This window comes from Cherax quadricarinatus, chromosome 44, assembly GCF_038502225.1.
Source record: "Cherax quadricarinatus isolate ZL_2023a chromosome 44, ASM3850222v1, whole genome shotgun sequence".
NCBI classification, from domain to species: domain Eukaryota; kingdom Metazoa; phylum Arthropoda; class Malacostraca; order Decapoda; family Parastacidae; genus Cherax; species Cherax quadricarinatus.
In genome coordinates, this window is record NC_091335.1 from 27,843,470 (window position 1) to 27,857,891 (window position 14,422).

The following is a 14,422-nucleotide window of genomic DNA, read 5'->3' on the forward strand; positions in this document are numbered from 1 at the left end:
ACGTTTCGTCTACATAGTAGGCTTCTTCAGTCAATTCCTTTACCTTCACACTATGCTCTGTATTTGACTGAAGAAAACTTCCGTGTAGACCAAATGTTTCGACAATAAAGATACCCAACAGTTACACATGTGTCTTCCTCATCCACAGAAAAAGTTGTCCATTAACTGGAATTTTACAACACTGAGAGTACCATCCCATCCACTGATTATTCCTAATATAACCTTTTAAATTTTTTATTCAGAAGAAAGCGCTAAACCCATACAGGTCAAACAGCGATGAAAAGGAGTATAAATCTAGTCCATGGGATAGAGAGCCCCTCAACTTCATCAAGGCCCCTTGAGGTTCCTTGTCTACGAAAGATTAACCTTGTGTAATCTTGTAAACTTGTCTTGTTGGGATCAGCAGATATGTTACACTTAGTTTCTTTGGTTAAATCAAATTGCCCCATTATGTACATTCTGTTTACATTAATATGTTTGCAGTGTTAGTTTTGTCTACGCTTGTTGTGTGAACGGAGGCCGAACAGGATTGTTTCCTGTATAATACAGGTGGACGGCGCACTAGCTGTACCTGGAACCTTGATCGATAAGACACGTCGAAATGGATACATGCCATCATACTTCAGAATACAGAATACAATTTACTCTGGTAACAAAGTCACATTATTTCACTAGAATGAAAAAGTTTTTTTCTTTGTTTAATTTCGTATTTTTTTCCAAATAAAATAGGTGTTTTAAAACAAGTGTTGAGTGACCAAAGCAGAAAATAAAAACACAAGTAATTGTGAGACTGATAAAAGGGTAGGGTGGGAGGAGGAACGGATGACTAATAACAAGAATGCCTCGGGTGCTTGCCGTCACTTAACTCAGAACCGTGGGAAGAGTTGCTAGTTCTTCTGAACTGTCGTCTGAACACCATCTTCTGAACACAATTTTCTGAAGACAACATTCATCATGACTGATGTGAGTAGAAGAAAAACTATAGCTATATATATCTTCATGTTGACTCCCTCTGAAAAATGATCATGTATAGAGAAATTTATAGCTTGGTAAGCATATATATGCTTCTAGCTACTGTACAGTGTATATAGTTCACAATGTGGCATTGTAAATTAAAATCAATTAATTGAAGTAAGAGGCGGTGTGAGACTTTATTAGGTATCCCTAAGGAATACCTGAAAGTGGTCGTGTAACTTTTTCACCATATTTTAGTTCATTGCTCGAGAACGCCTCATCTGTTTCAAGTTTATCAAGCTAGTTTGCTGAATAGGGGAAACGTTTATACAGGTATTGTTCGTGTGCAGGTGTCCCCTCATCAATTCATGACTGAAGTTATGTAGCCCTTTTCCGGATTTTTTTTCCATGCTTCTTGTATCCTTCTCAGAGAAGAGTTGCAATTGTTATTGGAATATACGGGTATCATTTTTCTAATTTACTTAGAGAAAAAGGTGTGGTATTTTTTTACCATGAAATAGCTTGACTATGCTTGAGTGGTTTACTTTAAATCGTTAATGGCTGATACATTACATGGGAAATATTTTGCTAATATACTGGCAGAGTTAAATAACTTGCAGTAGTTGGATTCCTTGCAATAACTAGAGAATGCCTCTTGGGATCACCTTCAAACTTTTAGGTCTCGTATGTTTTCTTGAAATGGAAAATTATTGTTGATATTACCCTACACAAGTCCAAATGTGCAAATTATCTGTAACAAATTGTGATATTGATTTCCATTTAGCATGTATAGACTGGCTTCAAACTATTAATACTGTTGCATTTGATGAGAAGGATGATTCCCAATAAATTTAAGATGTATAAATTAAAAATGTACTATTTTTTTTAATAAAACTTGGAGCAACTTGAAGAAACTGCAGAATGTCTCTTCATCGTCTTCCAACTTTCAACATTTTATCTTAGATTTATTTTATAGTGGGATTTATATTTTAATATGCTTATTTTATTGCTTAATTATTACTCAACATAACCAATGAAAAATATTTAATAAAGATAAAATATATTTTTATTGTAACCAACAACAAAAAATATTAAACTGAATATTAAATATTATTCTTTTCCAATCATTAGTGTCCTTTCATTGTGGAATAACTGGCGAGAGTTATCAACCCTCAGTCTGTGGGTAACCAGGATATAAATGCGGAACAATCCACAGAATATTTTCCTTATATATACGCCATACAGGATGAGACCCGCTTCGGGCACATAGATATAAAGCCTTTGAGGAAAAAAAGTATTTGGATATCTCCCAGAAGCGCACATACAGATATACAAGTAGACATACATTGGACCCCAATAGAAATAAGTCACTGACTTTTTTGGATTATCCCAGGTTCTCTACACATATGCTGCTATGTATCATAATCTATGTAACTGTATTTCTATATCCCTGAATAAAATTACTCATACAGTAGGACCCCCGTATCTACAGTGGATACGTTCCACGAGGATACAGGGGGTAGTAATTAAATGATTAGGTATGTGGAGGGCATGTTAGGGTGAAAGGTCAGGTAAGGTGTGCGGGTACGGTCATATAGGATATGTGGCCGTGAAGGAATGGTGATTGTGGGGAATGGTACAGGTGTGAGTGTGTGGCCATGGGGGGAATTTTGTGGGCAGATTGTGTGGAGCTAGATTGTTGGTTAAGATGGTGGGGGTATTTAATGGGTGGGAAGTATGGATGGGAGGAGTACTGAGTTAGAGGCAAGGTATGAGTGAAGGCAGTGGGTGATTTATAGGGGCTTGTGGTATGGGCAGGGGTTGTCGGCAGGGGTGGGGTAGCTGTTGCTGGCTGTACAGCTAGGGTGTGGCCACTGGGGTGTGAATGAACAGTTGGTGTGGGCTGAGGTGGCACTGGATGCTTATCGTATCCCGTATCAGACGTGTATGAACTGTCTCAACCACTACTGCGCCTCAGCTCTGCCTTGTGTGTCATAACCTTCTCCCATTTTGTAACATTAATGTTGATTTTAATCAAATCTTTTCTACCACGACCACCATCACCCACCACGATCAACACCTAGCACCACGACCATCACCACGACTATCATCTACCACCGAGACTATCACCCATCATTACCACGACCACTACTTCCATGACCACCACCACCCACTACCACCATGACCACCACCACAACCCACCACTACTACCACCATGACCACCAGCACGACCACCACCACCATGACCGCTACCACGACCTCCACCATGACCACCACCCACCAATACTACTACCATGACCACGACGACGACCACCAACGACCACTTCCACCAAGACCATCACCATGACCACCACAACTAGCACCCACCACCACTTCAACCACGATCGTCACCACTTACCACCGCAAATACCTCCCACTGCCACCTCCACCTCCCACTGCCACCACCACCTCCCACTGCCACCACCACCACCTCCCACTTCCACCACCACCATCATCTATCACTTCCACCGCCACCACCACCTCCCACTGCCACCGCCACCACCACCTCCCACTGCCACCGCCACCTCCCACTGCCACCGCCACCACCACCTCCAACTGCCACCGCCACCTCCCACAGCCACCACCACCTCCCACTGCCACCGCCACCTCCCACTTCCACCACCACTACCTCCCACTGCCACCACCACCACCACCTCCCACTGCCACCACCACCACCTCCCACTTCCACCACCACCATCATCTATCACTTCCACCGCCACCATCACCTCCCAGTGCCACCGCCACCACCACCTCCCACTGCCACCGCCACCACTACCTCCCACTGCCACCGCCACCACCACCTCCCACTGCCACCGCCACCTCCCACTGCCACCGCCACCACCACCACCACCTCCAACTGCCACCGCCACCTCCCACAGCCACCACCACCTCCCACTGCCACCGCCACCTCCCACTTCCACCACCACCACCTCCCACTTCACCACCAACACCTCCCACTGCCTCCACCACCACCACCTCCCACTGCCACCACCACCTCCCACTTCACCACCAACACCTCCCACTGCCACCACCACCACCTTCCACTGCCACCACCAACATCACCTTCCACTGCCAAAACCACCTCCCAATGACACCACTACTACCTCCCTCTGCCACCACCACTACTACCTCCCTCTGCCACCACCACTACTACCTCCCTCTGCCACCACCACTACTACCTCCAACTGCCACCACCTCCCACCGTAACCATCTCCCACTGCCACCACCCCCCACCACTACCACTACCACTACTACTGTTGAGGAATGGGATTACCAGCTAAGCTTATACAATTTGTATAGGGAAAACTTAACTTAGAAAGACAACTCATCGCCTGCACAGCCGCCCCTGCAGACGAGGTCTTGAGAAGCTGTCGAAGTCATTCCTCAACTGGCTGAAATGAGTTATAATTTGTAAGATTATAAATTACCCCTAGGGGGTGTTATGTCAGCATATTTCATTCACTGATTGCTGACAAATTATGTACTTGTTTGGACTCAAAAGTCCACACCTTACTGCCGACTATAGGTTGATTACAAACTCCTTGCGACTCAAGAACTGCGCAGTCCCCTGTATTACAAGAAATTCGTAACCTACCTTGCTCTTGTAGCGTGAGCTATGGTGTTCTTCACACCTTCGACAGGTATCGGTGACTTGATAGAAGCTGAAGTGTCCTTGGATGTCCACGTCTTCCATAGTCTAGGAATACGCACACTGGTACACTATGTTCCACAAGATTTGTCTTTATTGTTCACAATCTTATCACTAAAGAAGCTGATCACACTTCTCTTAAGTGTTTATTGTGTTTTATGAGACACTTTGTTCACACTAACACACAGATCAGTGTTCTTTGTTGGTTATCCTGGCATCAGTGTCACTCTCAGTAGAGTCAAAAGTAATCTGAAGACGCCAGAATGCCCCACGCCGTCACTGCCCCCAGCACAAAGGAAAAGCTGACATAGTACTTTTGCTTCCTTGCCACTTCCTCCATGAGGCAAAGCAGAATGTTTGATTCTTGCTGTCTTAAGCATAGACAACAATGTCCACTATCTTTACCATGGTAATAAAGTGGGAGCAGGATTTTCCTTAATTGTCCTGCTAAGGTAAGAGATGAACTGTCTCTTATTAAAATACACTCTGCAACACTGGACTGCAAGGAGCGGCGGTCGCTTGACCACGTCGCATACTCGTACTGCATCTGCGATCAATTACTCTCTGTAGCAGCAAACAAGATATTTGCCCCTTCTGAGAGGGCTGGGCCCCTCAAGGCTGAAAGGGGCTGAAAGGGGCTGAAAAGGGCTGAAGGGGCTGAAGGGGGCCGAAGGGGGCTGATACCCCCTCCTGGAGAAAATTTTTCCACAACTACTGCTGCTGCTGCTGCTAAGAAGACTTCTGGCAGTGCCAGTGCATGGCTGTTTTCTGCCACATCTTAGTGAAACTTTAAATGACCATGTTTTATCCACTCTTAAAAAAAATACAATCCGACGATATATAAAAATTGAAACCTTAAATTGCAACCCATTTAATACTTTCAGGCAGAAGTAAACAGCGGATACCGGAGAGAACCTTGAGTTTTCTCTGAGGTACGTTTATTGTCTTCTCTGAGGATGAGGGTCCCCAGTCCAGCTATAGAGGTGGTACTTCCCTATATATATATATATATATATATATATATATATATATATATATATATATATATATATATATATATATATATATATATCCACATATATATATATATATATATATATATCCACATATATATATCCACTGATACCTCAACACACCACTCACGTTTTTTCTTTCATCAATTCTATGGTTAACATCATCCTTCATAAATCCATCCGCTGACACGTCAACTCCCAAATATCTGAAAACATTCACTTCTTCCATACTCCCTCTCTCCAATGTGATATACAATTTGTCTTTATCTAAATCGTTTAATACCCCATCACCTTACTCTTATCTATGTTCACTTTCAACTTTCTACCTTTACACACACTCCCAAAATCGTCCACTAACCTTAACAACTTTTCTTTAGAATCTCCCATAAGCACAGTATCATCAGCAAAATGTATCTGTGTCAACTCCCATATTGTATTTGATTCCCCATAATTTAATCCCACCCCTCTCCCGAACACCCTAGCACTGACTTTCTTTACAACCCCATCTATAATTATATTAAACAACCATGGTGACATTACACATCCCTGTCTATGATCTACTTTTACTGGGAAGTAGTCTCCCTCTCTTCTACACATCCTAACCTGAGCCTCACTATCCTCTTAAAAACTCTTTACAGCATTTAGTAACTTACTACCTATTCCATATATTTGCAACATCTGCCGCATTGCTCCCATTTCCACTATCATATGCCTTTTCTAAATCCATAAATGCAATGAAAACTTTCCTACCTTTATCTAAATACTGTTTACATATATGCTTCAATGTAAACACTTGATCTACACATCCCCTACCCACTCTAAAACCTCCTTGCTCATCTGTAATCCTACTCGCTGTCTTACCTCTAATTCTTTCAATAATAGCCCTAACATATACTTTACCTGGTATACTCAATAAACTTATTCCCCTTATTCTGTAGGTACCTTCCCCTCTTTCATACATTTATTAAATAACATTGCCAACCACTCCAACACAATATATCCCCCTGCTTTTAACATTTCTGCCATGAATCCGTCAGTTCCCCCTTTCATAATGTAATGCCTCATACACCTCTCCCACACTCACATCCCCAATGGAAATAAGTCTCTCTGTCTCACTTTTTGGGTTATCCTAGGTACTTTACACATATGCTGCTATGTATGATAATCTATGTAACTGTATTTGTGAGTACCTGAATAAACTTACTTACTCTTCTTCACTCCTAAAAGATGTTATACCTCCCTGGCCAGTGCATGAAATGACTGCTTCCCTTTCTTCATCGACATTTAAAAGTTCCTCAAAATATTCCTGCCGTCTACCCAGTACCTCCATCTCCCCATCTACTAACTCCCCTACTCTGTTTTTAACTGACAAATAAATTCGTTCACTAGGCTTTCTTAACTTGTTTATCTCACTCCAAATTTTGTCCTTATTTTCAGCAAAATTTCTTAACAGTGCCTCTCCCACTCTTTCATCTGCTCTCCTTTTGCTCTCTCTCACCACTCTCTTCACCTTTCTTTTACTCTCCATATACTCTACTCTTCTTACAACACTTCATACACTTCATACTCTGCTTGTTCTTTCAACATTATTCCACCAATCACTCCTCTTTCCTCCTGTACCCACCCTCCTATAGCCACAAACTTCTGCCCCACATTCTAGTACTGCATTTTGAAACTATTCCAACCCTCTTCAACCCCCCCACTACTCATACTTGCACTAGCCCACCTTTCTGCCAATAGTTGCTTACATCTCACACTAGCTTCCTCCTCCCTTAGTTTATACACTTTCACCTCTCTCTTGCTTGTTGTTGCCATTTTCCTCTTGTCCCATCTACCTCTTACTCTAACTGTAGCTACAACTAAATAATGATCCGATATATCAGTTGCCCCTCTATAAACATGTACATCCTGGAGCCTACCCATCAACCTTTTATCCACCAATACATAATCTAACATACTACTTTTATTATGTTATATCATAACTTGTATACTTATTTATCCTCTTTTTCAGAAAATATGTATTATTTATTACAAAACCTCTTTCTACATATAGCTCAAAGGCTCTCCATTTTCATTTACCCCTGGCACCCCAAATTTACCTACTACTACTAAGGTGGCCCGGTGGCCTGGTGGCTAAAGCTCCCGCTTCACACACGGAGGGCCCGGGTTCGATTCCCGGCGGGTGGAAACATTCGACACGTTTCCATACACCTGTTGTCCTGTTCACCTAGCAGCAAATAGGTACCTGGGTGTTAGTCGACTGGTGTGGGTCGCATCCTGGGGGGACAAGATTAAGGACCCCAATGGAAATAAGTTAGACAGTCCTCGATGACGCACTGACTTTCTTGGGTTATCCTGGGTGGCTAACCCTCCGGGGTTAAAAATCCGAACGAAATCTTATCTTATCTTATCTTACTCTCTCCACAACATTTTTATCCACTTCATCATTGAGATCCCCAACCATAAGTACTCTCTCACTTGGTTCCAAACTTCCCACGCACTCACTCAACATTTCCCAAAATCTGACTCACGAAATCGTAATGACACGATTGCAAACAAACCATACCCCGGCCGGAATTGAACCCGCGGTCAGAGAGTCTCAAAACTCCAGACCGTCGCGTTAGCCACTAGACCAGCTAGCCACAATAAGATTCGTCCAACTAGGTATATTTCTACACCATACGATTTCGTGAGTCATGTTGACGGCAGTGAGGGGACTTGAGCTAGAGTTCGTCACGGCCACGCTAGCTGGAGATTCGTCTGTAAAAACTTGCATTTGTGGTCACAGTGGTGCCTGTGCTAACCTTCCTATGGTGTAGAAATATATCTAGTTGGACGAATCTTATTGTGGCTAGCTGGTCTAGTGGCTAACGCAACGGTCTGGAGTTTTGAGACTCTCTGACCGCGTGTTCAATCCCGGCCGGGGTAAGGTTTCCCAAAATCTCTCTGTCTCCTTTAACACTTCTCTCTTCTCCAGGTGCATAAACACTTACTATAACCCACTTTTCACATCCAGCCCTTATTTTACACCACATAATCCTTCCTTGCAGTTATACATTTATATTCCCTCTTTTCCTGCCATATCTTATCCAACAACATTATTGCTACTCCTTCTTTAGCTCTAACTCTATTTAAAACCCCTGACCTAATTCCGTTTATTTCTCCCCACTGAAACTCTCCCACCCCCTTCAGCTTTGTTTCACTTAAAGCCAGGACATCCAGCTTCTTCTCATTCATAACATCCACAATCATCTCATCCTTATCATTCGCACAACATCCACGCACACTCAAACATCCCACTTTGACGGTTTTCTTCTTTTTCTATTTAGTAAGCTATAATGGAAAAGGGGTTACTAGCCCATTGTTCCCTGGATTTTAGTTGACTTTTACAACACGCATGGCTTACGGAGGAAAGATTCTAATTCCACTTCCCCATGGATATAAAAGGAAAAGCAATGAGAGCAAGAGCTATTAAGATAAAATCAAGGAAACCTCAGATGAGTGTGTATAAATAAACGTGTACATGTTTGTGTAGTGTGACCTAAGTGTAAGTAGAAGTAGCAAGACGTACCTGAGATCTTGTGTGTTTATGAGACAGAAAAATACACCAGGAATCTTACCATCATGTAAAACAAATACAGGTTTCCTTTTTACACTCACTTGGTAGGACGGTAGTACCTCCCCGAAAGGTTACTTTCTACCAACCTACTTCCTATAAGAATATATATATATATATATATATATATATATATATATATATATATATATATATATAACCACTGTGAAAGATTAGCTAAATTCCAAGCACTTTCGTGACTTCTCTTCGTCGCTACTAGGTCACTCTTCCTGCTACATGAGCTTTATCATACCTCTTCTTAAAGCTATATATGGATACTGCCTCCACTACATCACTTCCTGACAACTCTGTGACTGAAGAAATACTTCTTAACATCTCTGTGATTCATCTGAGTCTCCAACTTCCAATTGTGACCCCTTGTTGCTGTGTCCCATCTCTGAAAAATCCTGTCTCTGTCCACCTTGTCGATTCTTCTCAGTATTTTACATGCCATTATCATATCCCTCCTATCTTTCCTGTCCTCCAGTGTCGTCAGGTCGAACAAGTGTTGATCATGGGGTCGTCAGGTCCATTTCCCTTAACCTCTCCTCGTCGGATGTGCCCCTTAGCACAGGGACTAGTCTTGTTGCAATTCTTTGTACTTTCTCTAGTTTCCTTAAGTGCTTGGCTAGGTGTGGGTTCCGAAGTTGTGCTGCATATTCTAATACAGGCCTACCGTACACAGTGTACAGGGTCCTGAACGATTCCTTATTGAGATAAAAAAAAAAAACCATACCACGGGCAAACAGGTAAACTCCAGGTAAACGGGCGGGAATAGAACCCGCGATCAGAGAGTCAGGAGACTTGAGCTAGAGTTCGTCACGGCCACGCTAGCCGGAGATTCGTCTGTAAAAACTTGCATTTGTGGTCACAGTGGTGTCTATGCTAACCTTCCTATGGTGTAGAAATATACCTAGTTGGACGAATCTTATTGTGGCTAGCTGGTCCAGTGGCTAACGCGACGGTCTGGAGTTTTGAGACTCTCTGATCGCGGGTTCTATCCCCGCTCGTGGTATGGTATGTTTGCAATCGTGTCATTACGATTTCGTGAGCCTTATCGAGATGTTGGAATGCTGTTCTTAAGTTTGCTAGGCGCACATTTGCTGCAGCAGTTATTTGGTTGTGTGCCTCACGAGATGTGCCCGGTGTTATACACACCCCAGGATCCTTTCCTTGAGTGAAGTTTGTTTCTGGCCCCCTAGACTGTTCTCCGTCTGTGGTCTTCTTTGCCCTTTCCCAATCTTCATGACTTTGCACTTGGTGAGGTTGAACTCCAAGGAGCCAGTTGCTGAACCAGGCCTGCAGCCTGTAAAGATCCCTTTGTAGTTCTGCCTGGTCCTCATCCGGCTGAATTCTTCTCATCAACTTCACATCATCTGCAAACAGGGACACTTCCAAGTCTATTCCTTCCATCAAGTCATTCAAAAATACCAGAAACAGTACCGGTCCTAGGATTGACCCCTGTGGAACCCCTCTTGTCACAGGTGCCCACTCCGACATCTCACCACGTACTATGACTCTCTGTTGTCTTCCTGACAAGGATTCCTTGATGCATTACAGTGCCTTCCCTGTTATCCCTGCCTGGGCCTCCAGCTTTTCCACTAATCTCTTGTATGGAGATTTGCATTGTTTCCTCTAGTGCATCCAACACCATATACTGGTGTTGGATGCAGAGACAAGAACAACCTGCTCGAAACCTATGTTGCTCCGGGCTGTGCAATTTTTGGGATTCCAAGTGGCTGGCAATCTTGCTTCTTAGAACTGTTTAAAAAAATTTTATGATGTGGGATGTTAGAGCTGTCTCTATAATTTGCTATTGCTTTGCTGCCACTGTTATGGAGAGGGGCTATATCCATTGCTTTTAGCGATAATGGGATGACATCCGTGTTTAGGTTTCCTCTCCATAACAAACTCAAGGCACACGAAAGGGTTTTTTTTTGCGGTTAATTGATGAACACGGAGTTCCACGAGTCTGGACCTGAGGCTTAGAGCATGGGCCAATGTTTTTTTTTTTTAAAGTTCAGTGGCGTTAGGATTATATTAGAAATTTGGCATACATTGACATGGTTTGAGGTTCGTCTATGAAAAATTTATTTGGATTATCAATCTTTTGTCTGATTAATTAATGGCTCGCTAAACAGATTCATACTGAGACTTCAGTATCTCACTCATTTCCTTGTTATCATATTTGTAAGTTCCATCTTGTTTAAGCAAAGACTCAATTCTGTAGGTGGCTTTTGCCTTGTTTTTGGCAAATGGAAAGAAATATTTTAGATTTCTTTCAATTTCACTAATTGCTTTAGCTCCTGTCTCTCCTGGATCCTGTGTAAACCATTTAACTTAAATTCAATATTTTCCTCTTCACCAGCAAGTGCTTGCTTCCGTAATTCAGATAATCTAGCCCCCTTGAGAAGCTCATTGATTATTATTTACTACAGTATATAGAAAACCGCTTGTTATGCTGAGCATTTCCCGCAAATTAGGTCAGTTTTGTCCCAGGATGCGACTCACACCAGTCCACTAATACCCAACAAAGGGAACAACTAATGTCAAAGACCTGGGGGTGATCATGTTAGAGGATCTCACCTTCAAGGGCCATAACATTGTATCAATCGCATCTGCTAGAAAAATGACAGCATGGATAATGAGAACTTTCAAAACCAGGGATGCCAAGCCCATAATAACACTCTTCAGGTCGCTTGTTCAATCTAGGATGGAATATTGCTGCACATTAACAGCACCTTTCAAGGCAGGTGAAATTGCTGACCTAGATAATGTACAGAGAACCTTCACGACACACACAACTGCGATAAAACACCTCAGTTACTGGGAATGCTTGAAGTTCCTAAATCTGTTCTCCCTAGAATGCAGGAGGGAGAGATACATGATTATATGCACCAGGAAAATCCTAGAGGGACTAGTACCAAACTTGCACACGAAAATCACTCTCTACGAAAGCAAAAGACTCGGCAGATGGTGCAACATCCCCCCAATGAACAGCAGGGGTGCTACTAGCACGATAAGAGACAACACGATAAGTGTCAGGGGACCAAGACTGTTCAACTGCCTCCCAGCATACATCAGGGGGGGAGGTTACCAATAGACCCCTGGCTGTCTTCAAGCAGGCACTAGACATGCACCTAAAGTCAGTACCTGACCAGCCGGGCTGTGGTTTGTATGTTGGATTACGTGCAGCCAGCAGTGACAGCCTGGTTGATCAGACCCTGATCCACCAAGAGGCCTGGTCACAGACCGGGCCATGAGGACACTGACTCCTGGAACTCTCTCCAGGTATACTCCAGGTACCCATTTTATACTGATGGGTGAACTGCTACAGCAGGTGTCTGATGGAAACACGTCCCTAACGTTTTCCAGCCGAACCGGAGGAGATTCGAACCCCAGACCTCAGAGTGTGAGCTGAGTGCGCTAGCGATCGAGCTACGGGACGCCCAACAGTATAATTTTTGGGACAGAAATGTGCGCATCTAAAATTTCACAACTTTTACTTAGTTTAATGTTTACGATTATATTAATAAATTCCAGACTCTTTTCTCACGAGTATAAACTAAATTTTGACATATAACATGACTGTTCATATGAAACCATTAAATTACGTTCAAACACAGATATTACATTGTTGTTGTTTCAAATATGAAGCAACAACTGGAGGACTGACACCTCTGGTGGCTAACGCTCTCGCTTCACACGGCGAGGGCCTGGGTTCGATTCCCAACCAGAGCAGAAACATTGGGCGTGTTTCTTTCCACCTGTTGTCTATGTTCCCCATCAGTAAAATGGGTACCTGGGTGTTAGTTGACTGGTGTGGGTCGCATCCTGGGACACTGACCTAATTTGCCCGACATGCGGAGCATAAGAAGGGGCTTTCTATATAGTAGTATGTCATTGTTGTCAACTAGGCTTGTATACCATGTACATGTACTTGTAGTAAATAAAGATATTATTATTATTATTAAGATATATCCTCACTAATAACATTTCCTTAAAGGCAGAACATCTGACACTACACAGAAGCAGTACAGCTTTTATGTATTTAGAAATATGCGAGAAATATAAATATTCTTTTATATTTTTCAGGACCAGATAGTGGCTCACATTCTCGGCGAACTGGACAGAAATATAACACCTCAAATTAAACCAAATACTATGGTGAGTATGAACTACGTTCTCGCACAGCGTGTTCTGTAGTCACCACAGCAACACTCGCCACCACTACCCACCCAACTCTATTCGGCTTCACTCATCACCTCGTTAATATCACACTACTCTCCATCACCACATCACTCACCATCACTTCACGCATCAATACTGCTCTTCCCACCAAAACGTCACTCAGCACCTCCCCACTCATCACCACAACCTCATTCTCCAATACTCTGTGGTCAGATTAGCCCACCAAATATAACCAGAGGGTGGTTAACATCATGTGGCCTTGCCATATCAGTGGATATGAGGGTTTGTTGCTGATGGCTAGGGTGTTACTTCATGAATACCCATAAGATGGGGTTTCAAGAATCAGGAAGCACAGCATGATAGCAATCTGGCATAACAATACATCAGAGCCAAGTATACTTGCTGTACTGGCCTAAGGCCTTTGGCAGGTGGTATACTTGATGGACATGGGCACAGCCGGTCAGGATCCAGCTGTGCCAAGGAAGCTGCACTCACTCACGAAAATACATAAGATCTTCTTTCTGTGGTAAAAAAAACTGGGTTACCAAAAAGCAGGACGGAGACCCAGGGGACTGGTGAATGAACCTGGAATTGAAGATTGGGAGGCAGAGCTCATGAAAAGGGAGGAAGAGTGAGGAAGGAAGCTAGAAGAGCTCAGCAAGAAAACGTGGAAGAGGATAGCTGCATAGAGCAGAAAATGGGAGCTACAAGCCATAGCAGCAGAAACTAAGATACAGAGCTTAGAAGATGAACTAAAAGAACTGATACAGTCTGAAGAACTGAAGGGCAGTACAGCCGTGACATCAGGAACTGCTATGTCAGTCATGGACGAGGGGACTGTAGGGAACAAAGGAGCTGTACTGTATGTGGAGCCCCTATCAGACCCACGTGGAGACCAGGAAAAGACGAGGAGTTCACCAGGAACAAACCAGGGGGCTAAAGACAATGAAGGCTGAGTAA

At 43.1% G+C, this 14,422-nt stretch overlaps 1 protein-coding gene across 1 annotated transcript in view; it reads left to right on the forward strand.

Moving 5' to 3' along the window:
- Window positions 1-805: 805 nt before the first annotated feature.
- Window positions 806-14,422, forward strand: part of LOC128697397 (uncharacterized) — a 75,562-nt gene continuing 61,945 nt past the window's right edge. Inside the window, exons 1-2 of the mRNA XM_053789018.2 lie at window positions 806-963; window positions 13,367-13,438. Of these exons, the coding sequence (XP_053644993.2) occupies window positions 955-963; window positions 13,367-13,438 (81 nt within the window). The 5' untranslated portion in view covers window positions 806-954. The remainder of the gene's footprint in view (window positions 964-13,366; window positions 13,439-14,422) is intronic.